General features: G+C 44.2%; 2 protein-coding genes and 1 pseudogene across 2 annotated transcripts; all 3 read right to left on the minus strand.

Annotated features, from left to right (window-relative positions):
* Positions 1–463: 463 nt before the first annotated feature.
* LOC147973237 (uncharacterized) lies at positions 464–1,350 on the minus strand. Its single transcript, XM_087524800.1, has 5 exons — positions 1,294–1,350; positions 1,081–1,215; positions 768–974; positions 634–693; positions 464–559 (listed from the first exon to the last, which is right to left on the minus strand). The coding sequence occupies exons 1-5, from the start codon at positions 1,348–1,350 to the stop codon at positions 464–466; spliced, it is 555 nt and encodes a 184-aa protein (XP_087380926.1).
* Positions 1,351–8,712: 7,362 nt separating this feature from the next.
* On the minus strand, positions 8,713–9,491 carry LOC147973238 (uncharacterized). Its single transcript, XM_087524615.1, has 2 exons — positions 9,121–9,491; positions 8,713–8,941 (listed from the first exon to the last, which is right to left on the minus strand). The coding sequence occupies exons 1-2, from the start codon at positions 9,489–9,491 to the stop codon at positions 8,713–8,715; spliced, it is 600 nt and encodes a 199-aa protein (XP_087380741.1).
* Positions 9,492–16,308: 6,817 nt separating this feature from the next.
* On the minus strand, positions 16,309–17,440 carry LOC147973239 (protein FAR1-RELATED SEQUENCE 5-like; annotated as a pseudogene).
* Positions 17,441–21,859: the final 4,419 nt, after the last annotated feature.

Here is a 21,859-nt window from a genome sequence, read left to right on the forward strand (position 1 = left end):
ATGAAAGTGTGGAAAACATGTACCTTTCGGCGCCCTACAAATTTTCCTGCTACACGAGCTAACCATGAGGTTGCACGTCCAACAGAAACCACCCCCTTCATTTGTAACAGCTTTTCGGTTTCTTGAGGGGATATGATTGAGGTAGTATCATTCTCAATTTGGATAATGCGAGCATATGCCATAATAACCTGCCAAATTTTTAATCATACAATAATAAGACAGTTGTTGCAGTAATGATGTAGAATAGAGTATAATGGGCTTACATCACCAGAAATGTATTTGTCGTCCAAATTTCGCTTCAGATTTTCTGCTGTGAGGGAAATGTCTCCGATTCTAGCTATTTCAACAGGGTCATATGTTCCGCGGATGTAAACGGCTGTCTCTATGTCCTCATCCGTGAACTTGTAATCATTACCAAAGACAGGCTTCATCGGAGTTAATTGTGGTTCCTCATTGTTTTCCGTCACATGTCTTGCACTTGGTGTACTCGAAGTCCCTGTCGTGAATTGGCTAGCCCTAGAATTCCTGTCAGGGATGAATTGCACACATTGACTTGATCCTACAATGAACAAAGGTAGTTCATCATTAGTTTGTTAATTTTAGATATTAACGTGTTGGGCCAATTTTGATCACCTGCACGCCTCCTTTCTGTGACACTGATTGTCGGTTCCTTATAAATTCGTATTTTAAGTCCTGTAACAATGCAAACAATAATGAACATGAAGGAACATATTCATAAAAAATACAAAATGCACAGTATGACATACATGGAGTTCCCTCCTTAAGTCTTTAATTTCTTCCTCGGCCTTCGACAACCTAGGATTAGTGCCAGTTTTAGTCTCCATGTCGATCAAGTCTTCACCTAGAGTCTGGTATTTGACATCAAATCTGTGCTCAATTTCCATTAACTTCCTGCATACCTTCTTTTCATGATCAGCAATGCGTGCATTCATGACTTCAACTACCATTTCAATCTGTGTAAAAAAAATAAAACCCCGTTGATAACAATAGCTAAATGAATGAGGTTCCATGACACCTATTTGTGATATTGCAAAAACAAATAGTCTTTGGAGTACATACTTGCTGGCTACTAAATTGCTGTCCTTGTGATGGTGCTCGATACGAATCATGTTGATGCACATGTTCATCTTTTTTTCTTGGAAAATTAATAGAATTCTCGGACGGTCGTTGAGGAGCACAAATTTCCATGACAGCCTATTTTTTTTAAAATATAATGAACCATTAGTACCAAATAAAAAATCGGATATAGAAAGTTCAATTGTAGATAGGTACCAGCCCGTTATGAAGACCTCCTTTCTCATAAGCATCGCTTCTTAAAGTAGCCATCATTTCGTCCCATCGTGCGATCAATGGAGGGGGTCTAGAAGCATACATTAATCGGCCACTACGCACGTGCTCCCAGTACCAATACTACACAATAAATTAGTTCATCACCATACAGATATGCAACAGAACAATAATTAAAGGACATTAAGTAGTGATCTATCACTAACCTGGAGCAGAATTAGATTTCCTTGTAGATTTACGTGATCTCGATTTCTAAACTTGTGAACGGACTTGAAGGAGTGATTAAGTGTGAAACATCCCCAGTTAAATTTCCGAAGGTTTTCAAGATCTATAACAAGGTTGAGAAATTTCGAGTCCACATAATGTTGTGTTGTTGGTGCTAGAACAGTACCAATTGCGTACAGAACGAACCGCCTCAGGAAATCGCCGTCTGGGGCTTTGGAAGCTCGGATTGCCGTTTCAAGGTCAGAAATCAAAATTTGCCCATTGTTTGCATAGGCGGTAAACAATTCTGTGTCGGTTTGCATTTCCAGATGTGGCTCTATATCCTCCCCTTCTATCGGAATGCCAAATATACCTTGCATGTCCTCTTTTGTTATAGGAATTGGCGTTTTACCGATGGTAATGGATTGCGTGTCCATATCTATGCTCTTGGCTAGTCTAACCAACATTATGCGCCGTAGAGTCACTTCATGCATCTGGGTTAGACCGCCAAGACTGGTTTCTGATATGATGTACTTTTTGTGGTCTTGTGACAACAGTTTCATGGTTTTTCCGAACCTTGTCTGTGAGCATACTAACTTCATATGACCATGCTTTTCGGCGAGTTCCTGTTACATGCCATTAAATATTACTGAGTACACATGTATTATGTGTACGAAACGATTGTACACAAACAGTAAATTACTTACCGCATCGATAATTTCGGAGATGGGCTTTTCTCCATTATTAAGGTTCGTATCTGAAACTGACATTGTTGCCTCGTATGCAATGATAAAATCAGGCTCAATTAATCTGAACAAAATTGGAAAATGTATAACAAAATTAGCAGAGAATTAATTTTAACAAAATTAACTGGGTCATTTAACATATGATCCACTTATGGGTTTAAGCACAGAACCTATTTGGGTGCAAAACCTATGAGGGTTCAACAACTAAAGCATCGGCGGACAACGATTATAAAGAGTTACGATCAGCTAATACCATTTCTCGGAGATGGTGCCACCGAGTAGCTGGCGGCGGTTAGTGCGTCGGAAACTATAAGTGCCGGTATAGCGCGGTCGACAGCGCAAAGGAAAAACGTCGCGTTCACGCGAGGAGGAGGCGGCGAGAAGAACACTGACGTCCGAGCCCTCAGATCACGTTGGCGGTGGGCGGCGAGTGCTGGCCGCCGACTCCTGTATTTCCGTGGGCGACCGGCGTCTCCGATCTGATCTTGCAGCGGTCGTGGGAGGTGCGGACGGCCCGGGTGGTTAGAATGCGGAGTTGTAATCGCGGGATTTAGGAAGGGGTGGGCCGCGTGAGTTATGTGAGATTTGGATAAATGATATAAAGAAATAAGAAAATCTTGTGAAGTCGGTGTGGGGTTTACGGGGTTTAGGGTTTAGGGGTTTAGGGTTATTAGGGTTCAGGGGTTTAGGGGTTTAGGGGTTTAGGGGTTTAGGGTTATCAGGGGTTAGGGTTATCAGGGTTTAGGGTTGAGTGTTTACATGCAAGCCCGGAAATGCGCGTGTCAGAGAACGTACTTGCATGTATATGTACTAATGATCCCGAACTTTCTTAATGGCATCCCATGACCACATAGAGAATGAATGCATAATGGTTTCCATGTTGGGCAAAATTTTGAATGTTTTTACGATTTAGTGGGGGGGGTTAGGGTTATCAGGGTTTAGGGTTTAAGGGTTTTAGGGTTGACGGAACTATGTTTGTCTTACGATGGACGTAGCACACACACCGGACATTGGTGGAGCGTTGGTCTACAATGGATTCCCTCCGGTAGCATCGATCCGATCCGTTGAATGGCTCGGCCGACAAACTTCGTGCCATATAGAGCATGCATCCATCCACTGGACCGGATCAATGTTGGGTTGGTTTCATACAGGTGAGGAAAGCAGCTAGTGCTTTCGGGGTGTTGACATGCTAGGCCGGAAATGCGCGTGTCAGAGATCGTACTTGCATGTATAATCCCAAACTTTTTTCATGGCATCCCATGACCCCATAGAGAATGCATGCATAATGGTTTCCATGTGGGGCAAAAATTTGAATGTTTTTATGGTTTAGTGGGGGGGGGGGTTAGGGTTATCAGGGTTTAGGGTTTAAAGGTTTTAGGGTTGACGGAACTATGTTTGTCTTACGGTGGACGTATCACAGACACCGGACATTGATGGAGCGTTGGTCTACAATGAATTCCCTCCGGTACCATTGATCCGGTCCGTTGACTGGCTCGGCCGACAAACTTCGTGCCACATAGAGCATGCATCCATCCACTGGACCGGATCAATGTTGGGTTGGTTTCATACAGGTGAGGAAAGCAGCTAGTGCTTTCGGGGTGTTGACATGCTAGGCCGGAAATGCGCGTGTCGGAGATCGTACTTGCATGTATAATCCCAAACTTTTTTCATGGCATCCCATGACCCCATAGAGAATGCATGCATAAAGGTTTCCATGTGGGGCAAAAATTTGAATGTTTTTATCGTTTAGTGGGGGGGGGGTTAGGGTTATCAGGGTTTAGGGTTTAAAGGTTTTAGGGTTGACGGAACTATGTTTGTCTTACGGTGGACGTATCACAGACACCGGACATTGATGGAGCGTTGGTCTACAATGAATTCCCTCCGGTACCATCGATCCGGTCCGTTGACTGGCTCGGCCGACAAACTTCGTGCCACATAGAGCATGCATCCATCCACTGGACCGGATCGATGTTTGGTTGGTTTCATACAGGTGAGGAACCCAGCTAGTGCTTTCGGGGTGTTGACATGCTAGGCCGGAAATGCGCGTGTCAGAGATCGTACTTGCGTGTATAATCCGAAAAATCTTTCATGGCATCCCATGACCACATAGAGAATGCTTGCATAATGCTTTCCATGTGGGGCAAAAAATTGAATGTTTTTACGGTTTAGTGGGAGGGGGTGGGGGTTTAGGGTTATCAGGGTTTAGGGTTTATGGGTTTTAGGGTTGACGGAACTATGTTTGTCTTACGGTGGACGTAGCACACACACCGGACATTGATGGAGCGTTGGTCTACAATGGAGTCCCTCCTGTAGCATCGATCTGGTCCGTCGACTGGCTCGGCCGACATACTTCGTGCCACATAGAGCATGCATGCATCCACTGAACTGGATCAATGTTGGGTTGGTTTACATGTACATGTACAGGGACCCGAAATGCGCGTGTCAGAGATCGTACTTGCGTGTACATGTACCATCCGTTCCATCCAGTGGCTGGGCCGACAACCTTCGTGCCACATTGTTCACATTGTCCAATTAACACTTTGTATAGATTTTTTTGGTAAAAAATGAACGAAATAATGCAACTAATCTGAACGTAACGTTTGGCATGTATCAAACCAAGTTGCCACTATTCCTCAAAAAAAAGAACCCAGTTAGCCACTAATTGCGCCAAACATATCTCGTAATTACGAATGAAAATGGGTTGACAATTATATCTGGAAATTCTTGGACTGAATTTATTGCTCTTCCTTTTTTAGAGAACAATAAGTTAGAATGGTGGGCGGCGGGTTGGCACGGGCACGGCGATGGCTCGGGCTTGTGTGATATGTGGTTCGACCCGCGGTCAGTGCACATGTTTTCGAAGCCCCGGAAAGATCGCGCTCGTTAAAAAAAACTTGCATCGAAGCGCATTACTTCAAAATAACTAATTAACCCTACAATCACGGATATATACCTTCCCATTATACCGCATATCTACCCTATCCTAACCACCCCCATCTACCTTGTTTCTCCTCACATAGCCATCGCCGGGATCGCGCCATCGCTTCTCAAGTGACCACGCCGACGCCGGATTAAAAAGGTCTCCTCCACGGCTTCTCTCATCTTCGACTGCAGTGCTCATTATTTTTTCCATTGATTCGACCAACAAGTAATTTCCGAAGAGATTAGAAAATCCAGCTTTTGCCATAGTTGAGTAGTTCTGGTGTGATTCGAGTATAGGATGTCATGCAAGAGCTTTTTGATTGATAGTTTGTACTAGTTGATCGTACGAACTGATTATGAATATTTTTTCACGGTCATATTGTTTCGAATTAGTTGGATGAGGGTGTGGATACAGTTTTCATACTATGGGTATATGTGTTGCTGTAGGGACCATGGTCTCAGAGGCGCATAACATCCGTGCGGAGTACGACAAGTCTTTGCATGAAGCGCGTCGGGAGATCGACTTGAAGGTGCAAAAGGATCGCGCTGAGGTAGATAAGAAACTGAAAAAAGAACGTTCATACGTGGACAGGATGATAAAGGAGGAGCGTGAGGAGTTTTCCCGTAAGATGGCGAAGATGCGTCTTGAGATTGAAGAAAAGTATAAGAGGGACTGTGAGTACATGGAAATTTTTTTTGTCTTAGGCTACAAGGAAATGCATCAAACGTTGCAGAAGCACCGGAAGCTTGTGGACAGTATTATACAGACAGAGCGAGTCAGGATGGATGCCTATGTGTTGCAGGCACGTGCGGATATGGACAGTAAGCTGCTACAGGAGCGGTCGAACATGGATTATAAGGCCATGCTGGAGAAGGTCCGCTTGGAAGGACATATGTTAGAAGACCGTGCGATCTCACGGCCACCCCGACAACATGTCTTCAATTTGTGGCAACCTTATGTCGGTGATTGTATGTAGGCTAAGCATCATGAGACGGCACAGTCGCCATTCACTCGAGACATTGCGATAGAGTCACCCGTTCAATGCCACATCAGTCCACCCCAACAACATATCGTCAATTCTCCCCTTGTAAGTACCTCGCAACGATGCATACCCAAGATATGGTATGACCTTTCAAAACTTGTGTGTAAACCCACTATCGACGTTTCATACGCAGGATAAGAAACCTGTGATGGTAGAGTCCCCAGTCACACCACATGAAGGATACATTCCACATAACAAGGTGAGAAGGTTTGAGATGGCACAATCCCCAGTCACTCCACATGAAGGATACATTCCACAAAAGCAGGTAACAACGCCGCAATGTTGCTATGCACATAAAAAATTATGTTTGCTCCTTTACTCATTGAATGTATTAACTCTGATGTGAGATACTAGGTGTTGGTCATGGAATTTTTTGTTAGTAGGGATGATGAGATGTCACATGTCCCGAGAGCATACTTTGATGAACACCCGGCAGAAGTCAGAATTTTTGAACCCGCCAAAGTGACCTACGATCTCATTATGAGTGAAATGAGAGATACTTTTGGTTGCAAACTGGGAGCAGAACTGTACTACTTCTTACCCGGGTCTGCGTGGAAGCTGCCAGAAGGAATGTTCTTGATTGCAGGACCAGATGATGTACAAAAAATGCTTTCTGATCTGAATGGCAGCAAGACATGTCACCTGTACATTGTGTACAATAGAACTATGGGTTATTTTCCCGAGGATGACATTGATTCCGAGGTTCAAATTTTACATGTTACAAGCATCTAGTTTATGGCTACGTCTTTTTTGAGTTCTTCCTAATACAATTCCTATGGTTTTCTACAGGAAGTGAGAATCCAAGAAATGGAGGGTCTTGCTAGAGAGTTGGCAGAGAAAGACCAAGAACAACTTAAGTTGTATGGTTACATTGATGTTAAAGAGAAAAAGATTGAAGCACATGGGTCGTCGCCAACGACGCAACGCAAGAGGTCACTGGATTTTGGCAGTGCAGAAGACAATATGGAGTAGGCTCAATTGTTTTTCAACCAGTTTAAGCTTCAAACCAGGATTATTTAGTTGCAAACAAACATTTTGTTTTCTGTTTCACACTATGTTCGCAATTATGGTACAATTTATTCATGAGACGGTTCTTTGAACAACAATGCATGTGTTTTATGATCAATCATACAGTTGTTTCTGAGTTGTTTTTGAGATGGCATTGTGTCTAAAGAAGTTTCCATCTATAAAACTTGGCACGCAGTCGCATCGGAATCGCGTATCACGCGAGAGGCGTGCGTCGCACGGGAGCGCGTCGCACGCGAGCTTGTTTTCGGGTAGAAATCATAACATATTTCGGATAGATAAAGTTCACGTCCGCCACCCGCGCATGCAAACCCACGTCGCCGCCATTCCCATGCATGCATGCCTCAGGCGCAGACAACGAGACGGCCCATCCGAATTAGGCCCATCTGAATTAGGCCCATCCGAAGTAGGCCATCAGAACCCTCCCCGTACTCCACCTATTCCCCTCGCACTGTGGCCTCCCTCCCTCCATCGCCAGATCCCCCACTCGTCCCCCTCTGTCCGCCGCCCCTGCACGCCGTCGGCGACTCCACCCCCGCCGCCCCCGCGCCCCCCGAACGGGATCGGCCGGATCCATCTCCTCAACCACCGCAGGACAGCGCAGGTACCCCAGTTTCTGTTCACGTCTCAATGGTATCCATGCTGATAATGCTAGGTAGATCGACTGAGTGTAGCAATTTTGTGCCACCAATCCACTTTTCTGGAAAATACTTGCTAGAAAACCATCTGAAACTTGTGATGCTTACTACTGTATAATATAGGACTTTTCAAAGTTCTGTTATGATGGCACTATTGGACACATACAGTAGAGCTGCGTTTTTAGTTGTTATACTTTCAGTTACCATCACTGCTTGGGAAAGGCCGAATTGGATGCATTTAGGTCTGCAGTTGATTGTGTATCATCATAATGTAGGTGCTGTGTTGTGTGATTCTTCATGCTGACAACTTCAGCTTTTTCAGTTATAGTGAAAGGCTTCTGTATAAAAAACTACTAAATGATCACAAAAACTTCTAGACAACATTCTGTATGATCTGACCAAAACTTGAACTAAATGATCACCAAAAGTTGAAGGATTTTGCATCACATCACAACCATAAGTGTTCTGCACCAGCATCATAACAATCACATAACTACATAACAAAAGCAAACTTGTTCATCATTACAAAAGCAAACTTGTTCAACATAACAAAAGCTAACTTGTTCAGCATTACAAAAGCAAACTTGTTCAACCACATAAGTGCAAACTGAGACACATAATACCACAAACAACTCAATATCCCCAGTAGTAGGGGTCATCCCAATGATCCTCCGCCTGTTGCCAGTACTCCAAACCTTCTTTGACGATTTCGATTTTCTTCCATGCCTCATAGGTGACGTACGCACCTTTCGCTGCGTACTCGATGAGGTTGTTTGGCAGTGGGCTGTCCCCCCATAGTTTGTGGTCCAATTCCTTGTTGATCTTCTACTTCATTTCCTTGTACGATGGGTGGATGAGGCTGGCTGCAAACTCCGCCAAAGCCTGCCACTTCTTTCCATTGTTTGGAACTCTCCATTTGCGCTGCATGTCGACATACTTATCGGGGTTGATCTCCAAACCAGACAATTTCAGCTTCTCCTTGTCACCTCCAATGGAGAAGCCAACAAAGGTGTACAGCTTCTTCTCCTGCAGGAGCGGGCGGAGTTCCTTGGGCCTGCATCAAATTAATCTGGTGCATCAAATTCATCTACTTCAAAAACTTCAGAACTTTAGAACTAGTATTGCATCTACTTCAGAACTACAGAACTATTGCGTCTACTTCAGAAACTTCAGAAACTACTAATTAGACAGAAACGTCAGAACTTCAGAAACTTCAGAAATGGATGTTTTTACCATTTGGTTGCCGCGGTGATGTGGTATACCAGGACGAGATCCTCCACGCATAACTGTAGAACTGCAGCCTTTTGCGGAGGTTCATCTTCCCTCGTATACTCGACATCAACGCCGATCGACCGAGAAAGCATGCCGCCGAGCCTCCTCCTGATCTCGCGGATCCTCTTGTCGGCTTCGTCTGGATTGCTGGTGCATACGACATCTAGCTTCTCCTTCTTCAGGTGGATATCAACCATGAGCGGCACGGTGTAGTCCTGCTTCTGCCCGGGGACCGGAACGTCGTCGTCGACCACCAGCGGCTCCTTGCCAGACGCCTCACCTTGGTGACGCTTGGCAGACGGAGGGGAGTTGCTCCACGATGCCTCCGCCATTCTCTTGGCAGACGGAGGGGAGTTGCTCCACGATTCCTCCGCCGTTGCCCTCCTGGCCAGCGATGGTGGAGGCAGAGGGAGGAAGATGGAGCGGCAATGGAATGAGGAGGGAGGCAGAGGGAGGCAGATTGAGCGGCAATGGAATAGGAGGGGAGTTCCCTGCATCGTGGGGAGTTGCCAGTGGAGGGGAGTCGTGGGGAGTTGCCAGTGGAGGGGAGACGTGGGGAGTTGCCTTGAAAACTCAAACGTCCTGCCCTTTGGCCCTCGAAAAATCTGGAGGGGAGACGTGTGCCCTTTGGTTTGTCCTGTTTCTGAAACAAAACAAAAAAAATAACAGCCATATTTTGCTCTCACTGCAACCATATTAAGAGATCAAAAATGGCACCAAAAAATCACTGCAGCCATCCTAAATGGCACGAAAACAGCACCAAAACAACATCAGTCAAAACAGCAAAAAATGCATCCATCGATCGTTCTTTATTTCTTCTAACATTTCGTGTTCTGTGTAGTGAGATAGACACAACGCTACAAATGCAGGCTGACAACGCCCGCGATTTCATGACCATCAGGACAGACGGTGGGTTCATCCACGCTCCGGTCCTATGAGTCGAGTCGAAAGTAGTGATGCTATGTGTAGTTCTGAAACATTGATTGGCTCATGTTGTAATTAAACTTTAATGAATTGTATGTCTCTTTGGTTTGGACAGTCGTTCAACTTAGATGTAATCGATGCTATTTATTACTAGGACCATGAATTGTGCTATTAATGTCTTGCTTTTCTCTTCCGATCCTTTTATTGCATACTTATTTATTGCTTATGTATTGTCTGTTGTTTGGCTTGTGCATAGAGATGCCGTCGTATGTCGTGTACAAGGGTAAGGTTCCCGGAGTCTACGACGACTGGGAGGAGTGTCGGAGACAGGTTCACCATTTCAGCGGTAACAGTTACAAAGGGTACACCACTAGGGCGGAGGCGGAATCTAGATACGCCCGCTATCTAGCGGGAGAGAGGAGGGAGCGTTGGAGGAACCGGATGAAGACCAGTTTCATCGCGATGATGCTCATCGTGATGACCGCAACTCTCTTCTATGTGATGGTAGTTTAGATGATCGATATCGAGTTGTAATGTGAAGACAAACTGTTAAGAACCTTTGCTAAGTCTGGCTTATGTTATTGTACTGTTAAGAACCTTTGCTAAGTCTGGCTTATGTTATCTATCTTAAGTAATGCAGTGAAGAACTGTTTTATTTCTTTAGGTTGTTTTCCTGAAAGTAGCAACGCTGAACTAGTATATTTTTGGGCCTAAAACCATTATGTACACATTGTGGGCCTAGACTGGGCTGTTTTATTACTCCACCTACCTACCACCAACCATTAGTAGTCTATAAAGCCCACCTCTTGAGTGAAACCGCAGTCAATCCCCCCATCCCCACCCTTCCCAACCCCCCAGCCGCCAAAGAAACCCTAGAATCCAAGGGAGAGATGGATCCTGGAGAGGTCATAGATGGAGAAGAAGAGGTGCCCAGACAAGCCAGGCGCAGAGATGCAAGGAGGAGGGCGAGAAGGCAACTTGCTGAGATGATCCTTGCAGCACGCAGCCGCAAGGACATAGAGCAGTTCCTGGAGGCATTCCCCCCTGGTTCCAACCCTAGTGCTGATGATACCATCTACTGGGCAAGGAGGAGGGCAAATTTCCATCCCTTTCAGGTCACCAGGCAAAGGTGGACTAGGATTTTGTACGTAGATCTGTGTTTCTAGATCTGTCTTTCTATCTATGTGATGTTTGAAGTTGGTGTAAGAACAATGTTGAATGAGCTATGTATGTGACGAATCAAGTTGTCTATGATGCAATGCTATGTATGAAACTGGTGAAAGAAAAATGTTGAATGATCTATCTATGTGATGAATCAATCTGTCTATGATGCAATTTATGAGTGAATCTTTTATCTATATTTGTATGTATGAATCAATTGATCTGGTGATCTTGATGTTTTAAGTTAGATATGTTATGGTTTGGTCAGATGGCCATATCTTGTTGTTTTAGGTTTGATCTAAATATGGGAAAAACTAATATGGTTTGGTCAAAATATTGTGTTTCAAGGCAACATTCTCAGTTTCTAGTACTGCCATGTCCACAATAGAAATCTGCTCTTTAGTATTGACAGTTCTATTATCACAGTGAGGGCACCAGAAACCTTTCAAGAGAAGATCCAATGTCGAGACTGGTTGCTTAGAGTCCTTGTCCATGAACAGCTTGCAACTGTTCCCCGCTTTGTCAGTAACATCAGTTGTTCCATTTAAATAAGATAGGAAACCGAGTGAAAAGGCAACACATTTCCACACTTTGTCAGATCCTAAATCACCAAATAACCTGAAGAAGAAGAAAAACTGACTCAAGGTTATCAGATCTTACAGAAGAACTATAAAACAAATTAAGTGCATTGTGGTCTAAGCAAATTTGAATTTATTTATATTCCTCAACCAAGGGAATGCCTTCAATAATATTTGGTAATCATAACCAAACGAGAAATTAACTGTTTTGTTTCAACAAAAGGCAAAGTGTAAAATGATAATCTGAAATCACGGTAAAGTAAATTTACTCACTCAAGTTTCTTGAACATCACTCCAAGCATCATAGGACCAGAATACAGTACAATAATGGGCATTGACATAAGAGCCTCATTTTGAACCTCCACAGATTCACTATGGATAGCCAGTTCAAGGTCACAGTCAATATTCAGTCTGTTGCCAATCTTAGCAATAACTTGTACCACAAGGCATTTTAACTTGTCTAAGCAGAGTCATGTTTGAGTGGAAACATGACCATCAGACCACACCCGTTTCAGCAAGCTGATGAGGTCAACATATAGTGGATAATCTTAATATTCACTGCGAACACAAATCAGCCGAGCTTCATCTTCAAGCTGGACCTGAAGCTGGAGCTGGACCTGATGATGTGGCCTGGTGGTTGTTTTTCCTTGTCATAAACTTGGCCTTAAGTCTGTCTCCACACATTGTCCACTTGTGGCCTTGCAGACCACAGTTACTGCATGTTATTGTGCCCATCCTTGATGTATCCTTTGGAGCTGGCACCTCAAATTCACCCTTTCTCCTAGCTGTCTGCTTCTTGCCTTGCTTCTTGCCATCCTTGATATTGAGCACTGTGAAATCTGAGTGGTCTATCATTTCTTCAACTTCATCTTGACTGTCCAGAAGAAATAAACCTTCCTGTCCAATCCCTTGTTCTTTTACCCAGTACATGTAGTCATCTGACCCATAGCCTTCAGTCTCAGTAAGTGCTATCAAGTTCAGAAATGTGATGTCTGAAACAGAAAACCTCCTTTCCATATTATCTCTGCCCTGGAAACGCAGCCTAACCTCCCAAATTTCATCATCCAGCCTGCATTACATAATATGTTATTTGAAAAGCCCAACTAACTAAGTGTTTTTTGCTACAAAAATTCAGTGCACACTAACTATAAAGTACAGTAAGGAATCTGAATCCCATGCATTTCTACTAAATCTAACTAATCCTTCAGTGCTAAGTGATACTGTTGCATCCAAAACATGTCACAGAGTGTTTGCTCAACTATTATTCAGTGCATGTTCATGTTCTAAGATGAATCACAGCAGCATCAACCTAGGGTTTGGTCAAAAAAATAACTAAATTATGCTATGTTGTTTGAAATGAACAAGCAGAAATGCAGAAACTGTTGAAGGAGCTCATAAGAGGGAAAAAAAACTTACTCCACCCCTCCAAATGCAGAGGCCCAGTGCTGGGAGTTGGCCGGATCTGCCTGCACAGCGCTAGCAAGAGACCTCGCTGCTCTGTACTCCAGCGATAACTGGCAATCATCAGGCGACGGCGGTGTAGCCTGTGGCGTAGGAGCCTGCATCAGAGCTGCAGCCTGTGGTGTCCGCTGCGGCGGCGGCGCCGCCGCCGGCTGGGTTGCGAAGCTACCACTCCCCAGCCAGTTATCAACCTCTGAGAACTCGCCGCCTCCATCCCCCCTTCCACCTCCACCCGTTGAATGGCCGCCATCGCCTAGTTTCGCCGCCGCCGCCATCGGAGAGGGAGGCGCGCACGAGAGAGAGGGAGACAGAGAGGGGGAAGACAGAGTGAGGGCGGGCCGGATCCGTTTGACCTGGTCGGGACGGCCCGTGCGCCCTAACGGCCGTCACCCGCGCGCCGTGAGCACTGTGGCCGACAAAACCCTAACGGGCGGGCCCCACATGTCATAACCCCAGTTAAAACTTAACCGTTCGGCCACTTGGGTTTTTTGGAACAGCCAGCCACTTTTGTGGTAGTTTTTTGAAAAATTAAAAAAAGTGGTAGTTTTTCGGAACGATAGCCCGTAATGTGGTAGTTTTTTGCTATTCACTCATATTTTGTCCAATAATATATTTTGTAACCTGTGAAAATATCAGAAATGTGCATTTTTTCGACCACCTCCAAATCACCTCAGTTTTGGCACACATGATCTCTTCCACAAACAAAACTAGGTTTCCAAGTTTTTGAATTTTTTTGAATTTATAATGCCCTCTAGACTGACTGCTGAAAACATCGGTCTATGCCTCAAGGGGGCATTGTAAAATAATTTTTTTCAAAATTTTCTTGCATACATATGTTTTGCACATGTGGGTGACCATGTACAAGAAAATTTGGGTGATTTGGAGGTGGTGGAAAAATTCACGTTTTTTCAAAAACTGGCTTAGACCAAATGGTCCCTCCGGGAATGCGGGCATTTTTTCGACCACCTCCAAATCACCTCAGTTTTGGCACACATGATATCTTCCACAAACAAAACTAGGTTTCCAAGTTTTTGAATTTTTTTTGAATTTATAATGCCCTCTAGACTGACTGCTGAAAATATCGGTCTATGCCTCAAGGGGCCATTGTAAAATAATTTTTTTCAAAATTTTCTTGCATACACATGTTTTGCACATGTGGTTGACCATGTACAAGAAAATTTGGGTGATTTGGAGGTGGTGAAAAAATTCACGTTTTTTCAAAAACTGGCTTAAGTAGACCAAATGGTCCCTCCGGGAATGCGGGCATTTTTTCGACCACCTCCAAATCACCTCAGTTTTGGCACACATGATCTCTTCCACAAACAAAACTAGGTTTCCAAGTTTTTGAATTTTTTTGAATTTATAATGCCCTCTAGACTGACTGCTGAAAACATCGGTCTATGCCTCAAGGGGACCTGCATGCAAGAGTCGGGGACCTGCATGCAAGAGTCGGGGACCTGCATGTGAATAGTGATTAATCAAGGCCTTGACAGCTACTGGCACAGCGGCTGCCGCCCGATTTGCATGCAGCGAAGATGAACGTGCATGGAGGTTTTTCAAAGATTTCCAAGCACACCCCAGTGGGCCCCGCTTATTTAAAAAATACGTCAGTCATTATTGCTCTGTAAATGAAGAATATGCATGATGATTATGAATATGCATGACAACCATAGTAAGGGTGAAGAATCATAGTGACCAATTTGTCGAAATACATCATCATTCTTAAAGTTGGACATCAAATGATACGCACAGAAAATGGAAACGAAAGATGTCGAACTAATACAGTAACATGGCAGTACAACCGCACTTCACTAAATTACTGTCACGATGAAATAGAATGTAAAGACCACGTCACACAAAGCTGAATGGCACACGACTTTCTCTGGCTCATCGTCGGTTCATGCTGTATGTAGATATCACAGTTCAACCTCGAGATCCTACACAGAAGAATACAATAAATCACATGGACATCAATTATGAGTAAAACACATGCAAAAAAAATATGAACATATTTCATACCTCTAGCAATTTAGCGCATTTACGTCGATTGTGACCTGGTTTCTTGCAATAGCCACAGATATTCTATGATCTTGACTTCTTTGTCTTTGCCTGGAGCCTTTTCTTCGGTGCACCTCGTCCTGTCACATGCACGGGATCCAGAACCTTATCAACTTTCTGCGAGTGCGGCATCAACGGGCCAAACCTAATGCTGTTATGCTAGCATTAGTTGACTCCTTGCTGTCAGCTTGTTCAAAACTAGATTGCTTGCCATGATGTTGTGCTTGCAAAAGCATCTTTAGACGGTGATAGTCCTCATCAGAGTGGCATGCCTGGAAACTTGCGGCATGACTACAATTCCGCAACTCGCGGTACCTCTGCAGGCTTACCGAATAGTCATACATCTGGTTTTTTCTGGTAGGTGCGTATGCACATTTTGCATTCATAGTCCACCTAGTGGGAACGCAACAACCGGGCAGAATTGTTTGTTTTAAAATTCCCAATATGTAAAAAATGTGGGAACATGGTGTGCCTGCGCATTCCAGCTTACGGCAAGAACAACTCACCCTGTGCAAAAGACCTCCTTGCTCTTCAATGCGCACTCCAAACTTTTTATCCATTCTTTCCTGCTTGGACACAACATAAGTGGAATCTTCTGATCCATCTAGTATCTCTCTAATCTGACATTTGCTGACAGCATCTATGCTCCATAAGACCATCTTAAAGACACTAGGTGTGAAAACTGTTGCGGCGTGTTTCTCAAGCGGCGAAGCATTTTCCTCTGTAAATGGAATGGACTGCAAGGCTTCGACGTCATGGAGAGCTTCGTTAATCCGTCGCGACGCAAGGCAACGCTCATAGTGCTCTAGCATTTCAAACTACGACATCTTACCCTCAAGATGCGTATGTAGCACAGAGTTCAAGCTCTCACTCCTCTGATTGCTGCTCAATCCTAGGAAACAACGCCCCTCAAGATATGGAGCACACCACAACTTTCTCATCTGATGCAGCCAAGACTCCTCACTAGTTACTTTATTCCGTTGTAAGAATTGTATCCATTTTATCTCATGCTCTTTAATGGAAGAAGTATCATAAATGAAAGATCCGAATTCCTCCTTTACGTCGTCATCATGCAGATGGCGTACAATGTTCTGCTGAATGTGCCATATACATAGTCTATGGTTTGAGTCTGGCCAGACCACCCTTATTGCTCTCTGCATTGCAAGGTCCCCATCTGTGATCACAGATATCGGATGCTTCTGTGCCATGCAATCAGAAAAGGTCCGCAACATCCACTCGTATGCCTGGCTTGTTTCATGAGAAATTATACCACAGCCAAATATAACAGTGCTGCGGTGGTGATTCAACCCGACAAAAGGCAAGAATGGCAGATTGTATTTGTTGGTTCTGTATGTGCTATCGAAAACAATGACGTCTCCGAAAGCCTCGTAGTCAAGTCGCGATTGACTATCAGCCCAGAACAGTCCCTTCAGATGGCCATGCTCGTCTACCAAGTACTTGAAGAAAAAATCCACATCTCGCTCTCGCCTCGCCATCATGTGCATGATCACCGTTTTAGCATCACCAGCACTGATTGTCTCCTGCTTATTAGCATGGCAGAAATTATAAACGTCCCTCTTTATGCATCCAACCTTATCAAATCCACCGTATTGAAAGCACAAAATATCCATAATACGGTATTTGCGGATCCCACATTTTTCCATGTCCGCAATGTCCGCTTTCTGCTCATCGCTAATTCGTCTGTGCGAACGCAGCAGACAAGAAAGATCCCGTGGGGCTAGAGGATGGCTGTGCTCATCGACGAAATCCTTGACAAACCACCGACCGGTTTCCTCCTGTCTCGTAATGACCAATTTAGCATTACACCCAACACGAGTTAAACTTCGTGGCCTCCTTTTTCTATCTTCCATCTTTCTTTTCATGTGCTTATCTTCGCGAAACCCTTGACGACTACACACAATTTTCCTTAAAATTATGTATTTGTTGGATCCATCCCACTCAACGTAGCTTTTCCTCACACTAAAACCTTTTTCAAGAGCATATTTGTTGTAGAATTCATAACCTTCAGCCTCACTATCAAACATCTTGCTGACAACATTTACATACTCGAACATACTCTCATCACTTGCATACGCCATGTCTTCCTGCATATGACATGTGAGGGAAACCAATCATCAACATATTTCTGTTTATCAATGTTGCAGGTGTAAAATAGCTCATAGGCAAAGACAAGTGCATAGAAAAGACTTTGCTGGTTTGACATGTGAGGGAAACCAATCATCAACATCCAACAAGTAGTATCTCATCTTCCTTTAAACTATATTTCATGCGCTATGCAAACCTAAAGTGATGATGACTTTAATAAACTAAATGAAGTGAACTATGGAACCAGTATCTCATATTCCTTTACTATATCTCATCTCAAACGTCAACATCTTACTTAAACAAACATGATGCGATTAGCTCAAGAGAAACTATGCCACGATGAAGCTTTCCATTCGTTGTTCTAGTCCGTACCCGGATCTTGTGGGGTTGAGGTTGTACTGCATGCACGGTGGAGGGGCGCAACGGCCAAGAGAACGAGCAGAACGCCAAGCCGAATTCATACCTTAAGGATGGTACGCGCGAAGAGATGGGATCGCCGCCGCGGTCGCCGCCGATTCAGCCGGCGCAGATCCGGCCTTCTTCTTCTTCGGTGACGGCATGGGGGGCTGGGGTTGGTTGGGTGGAGGACGAGGACGATGAATTTATTCCTCTCGCCGGGCAGGTCGACGACGGAGAAGGTCCATATCTTGAGGGGCGTTGTTTCCTAGGATTGCCAGTACTTTCCCAATCACCGTAAAACACCTCTATCTTTAGATCCACCGTTACGATCACAATTATTTTCCTGAGCTCTGGTGATTACTCCCAAGGATTACTCTACCAAATAACATTACCGAGGTATCACTGTGTGCATGGCTGGCTATTCATGTGTAGTACGTCAGTTTGTGGCCTTCTCTGTTTTGTCAAATGCCAGTACTTGCTTTGTGACCCTTGATGTAATGTCTGTCAACTTCCAAAGTGTCACGTAACTATGTATCTGTATCTTGAATATCGACATGTCGTAAACCTGTAGCCCTTTGAAACAGGACCTGCTGTCTATTGGTATTACTGATATAAAAGAGAAATTTTGTTTGTGCTGATGCAAGAGGGCAGCAACCTTGACGTGGCGATCACGTCGCTCCTTAGCGTGGAGAAGTAGTGCCACCTGGCCGGCAGCAGGAAGTCCGCCGATCGTCGAGATCTGCTTCAAGACGGCGCCTGGAAGAAGCTCAATGACCAGACCATCGTCCTCTCCAAGTGGAGGGGCCAGTTCAAGCAGGTACAACTAGCTCACCATAGCTAGCTCCTCCTCCAACTTCCTTCTTCAATCGTGTCAAACTTGAGCCTGTAGCTACTATTCAGATATCGCGTCAGATTTATTCTTTATGTCATAAGAATTGGCTATTCAGAGAAGCTACATTGTTTTCTGGAAGGAAGAAACTGGAATTTATGTAGTAGAAATATGTTAGCTGGCTATGTGTGAAGGAAGTAGTAGGTCTTAAATATGTTTTGTTTAGCTTGATGCGTTTATGCAATGGATGTTTGTCACATCTGTAAGGGGTCGAAGACATGCCCTTCGCATACCCAACGCTGATGGCTTGCTGTTCCTTATTCTGTGATTTGCCTTTTCTCGATATGGTGCACTACTAGATTATGAAACTGTAAACCAGTCCGGGATTGTGATTGGTGTGTCTGTTGGTTGGAAGCAGATAATGAGAAAAACGTAGTAGGATTCAAATGATGCTCCGATTGGTCGCCAATTGGAGCTGATTTATTCCTCACATGCATAGACATAAAGAGAGAGGTGAGGATCCACGTGTGCTAATGTTCTATCATTTTTCATTAACAGAAGTTCAGCAAAATAGCTAGGGTCGAAAACATGAAGCAGTTGGACTAGAACATTGTGTACCACTTCTTTCATAATATGGCCTTTAATTCCCTTTAGTTTGCATATATTATTTCTTCGCCTGAGTGATGGTTTTAGATACTTCCGTCGAAAAAATATACAGTTTTAGATACTTGATCCATGTTCAGGTAAGCTAAAATGTTGAGTGTTTCTCTCTAAATCATAGAGAGAGAAATTCACGAGTTTTGAGCTATAAACATGACATGGTCTTTGTTGTCAAGTTGTGTTCAATTCTTTCCATGTAGAATTTACCAACAATTCTTGCATACATCCTAGACAAATAAAGAGCTAGATAAAGCTAGCCACCAGAGTTTTTGTACATGACATATGCAGGTGGGAGAGCTTGTTGTTTGTCTTGTTGCTTAGTGTGTACATGAGCGTGCTCCCACCGTGTGCGCGCCCAGCCGTCCATGAGGTCAAGCGACCACTTGTATTTGTGGATGAGGAACACGCCGGCGTTGAGGCCAACCCGGGACCTCAGTGACACGCGTCGGTGTCGAGACACCAGACCCACTCGACCTCCGGGTGGGCAAGCATGGTGGTGTGAACGCGGCAAGGATCTTGGCCCAATATGCTACCATGGTGGGCTGCATCAGCCGTGTTGTACAAGAGCTTGATCCTATGGAGGCGGCTATAGCCCATAGTCGAGAGTTTTGTTGAGGAAGTGTAGGAGCACATTGCTGCTTGCCGCTTTGTTGGTTCACAGGTGGGACTGCGATCCTGCTCGACACCATGAGCATGCAGTCCCCAAGATCACACCAAGTACCGAGCCTAAGGAGAAAACACCCGGGCAGATGTCTGTGAAGCGGTGTACACCGTCCTGCTCATGCCGCTGGAGGGACAGAGAGGAGGACTCGGCCATGAGGTGCTGGAGCAACGGGAAGGACCCGTCGCCGCTAGCGGCGGTGGTGTGGTCCACGTTGGCCTCCGGCCGCAACGGCGGCGTGGACAAAGCGAGTGTAGCTGCGAGATCGGAGAGGTCGGCGCGCTAGCAGGTGCGGAGACGTCGACACGAGGTGGTCGGGGAGGACCAAACGACGAGCGAAAGGCCCGGGGCGTGCATGCAGAAACTTCATTTCTCTGCCTTTTTGTAGAATGCTGCCAATAATGTTTTTTTTTTTGAATTTTTATCATGCGAGACAAGTTCTTCCTTTTGTTCATATATATACAAATCTGATATATTGTTGGCACATATTCTTCCTTTTGTTCGATATAGTGCTATATTTTCACTGAACATATACGAAACTAGCCCGTTCTACCTTTCTGGTTGTGAGCATCATATGTGTTAGACAAAGAATCATTTATTAAATGAATAATAGTGCCTAATGAGTTTCACTAATGAAACACCATTGAGAAAGTCACATTTATTTGTAGCGAGCCATGCTTCCTATCTGTTCTGGTTGTTTTCTGTGTTATGTTTCTGAATATGTATCCAGAACAACTGGTCTAAAGTTGGGTATCTACATGAGTTGTAGTTTGTTTTTTTAGCAAAATATAGCTACTAGGATGATCTGGTTATCAGCTTTATGCACAAACATCCAATATAAATTTTCAAGGAGTGACACTGCAAGACCAGCACTGTTTTCCTGCACATTTGCATATAGTTTCAGTTGATATGATAGTAAACTTGCTCTCAACGACTCTGATCTTACAAAATATTAGGTCTCCTTAGTTCCAAATATGGTTTTACAGGTTCTAAAATAATTTCTTTGATGCCAGGTGCCATGCTGTGGAGAACAATGAGAGATTATCAAGGTGGAGCGATGGTGAGTGTGGAGCTCATGATCATCACTTCATCACCATGAAGCAGGAGACATGGTATAGCTTTGCCATGGCGAGGTTCTCACCTTCTTTGCGAGTTATTTGTTGATATGCTCGGGCTTAAGACTGTGTTTGCGGCATCACGGGTAAGTCAAGCTTCAAAAATGCCCAGTCGTCTATTCTATCTTCTATGCTTTTTGTATGTGGCATCGATATTTATTCAATGGTTCCGATATTTATGTACAAAGCTGGAAATGGACAGGTAGTACTATATATTACTATTGGTTGCCCATAGAGTAGGTCCATGCAGGTTTCCTTAGTAATGTAAAGCTGAAAATAACCAAGGTCTTCTGAAAATCAGAAACTACTATACCAGTTTTTCATGTCTCGGTGAATCTAGAACAATCTTATTAATTATTCACAATTTCATGTACTAACAATTAAGATGTCTCGTTAGCTGAATGCTGCTGCACTCTATAAATAAGTAGAGAGTTCCATGCATGGAGGAACTTACCCAATTCTTGGCAAAGGGAAGTTGAAGATTCTCTGGCAGATAATGTATTGGTCGGCGTGGACTTCCCCCCTTCTTGCTCTATTACTGCTGGCTGCATGAGAAGTACCACATTTTGTTTCTACACTGGCTTTGATGAATTATTTCTTGATTTCCTAAATAAAAGTTAATTACCCGCAGTTTGCAGCTGGTATAACCTTGTAAACATGGTGATGTATGCCATTTGTACTTGGTCCTAAAAGTTATTGTGGATACAAACCTTTCGGAAATTGTAGCATTATTCGTAGGCTGTGGCAG

The sequence above is a fragment of the Triticum urartu genome, chromosome 5A (genome assembly GCF_056163025.1).
Source record: "Triticum urartu cultivar PI428250 chromosome 5A, HENAU_Tu73, whole genome shotgun sequence".
Classification (NCBI taxonomy): Eukaryota; Viridiplantae; Streptophyta; class Magnoliopsida; order Poales; family Poaceae; genus Triticum; species Triticum urartu.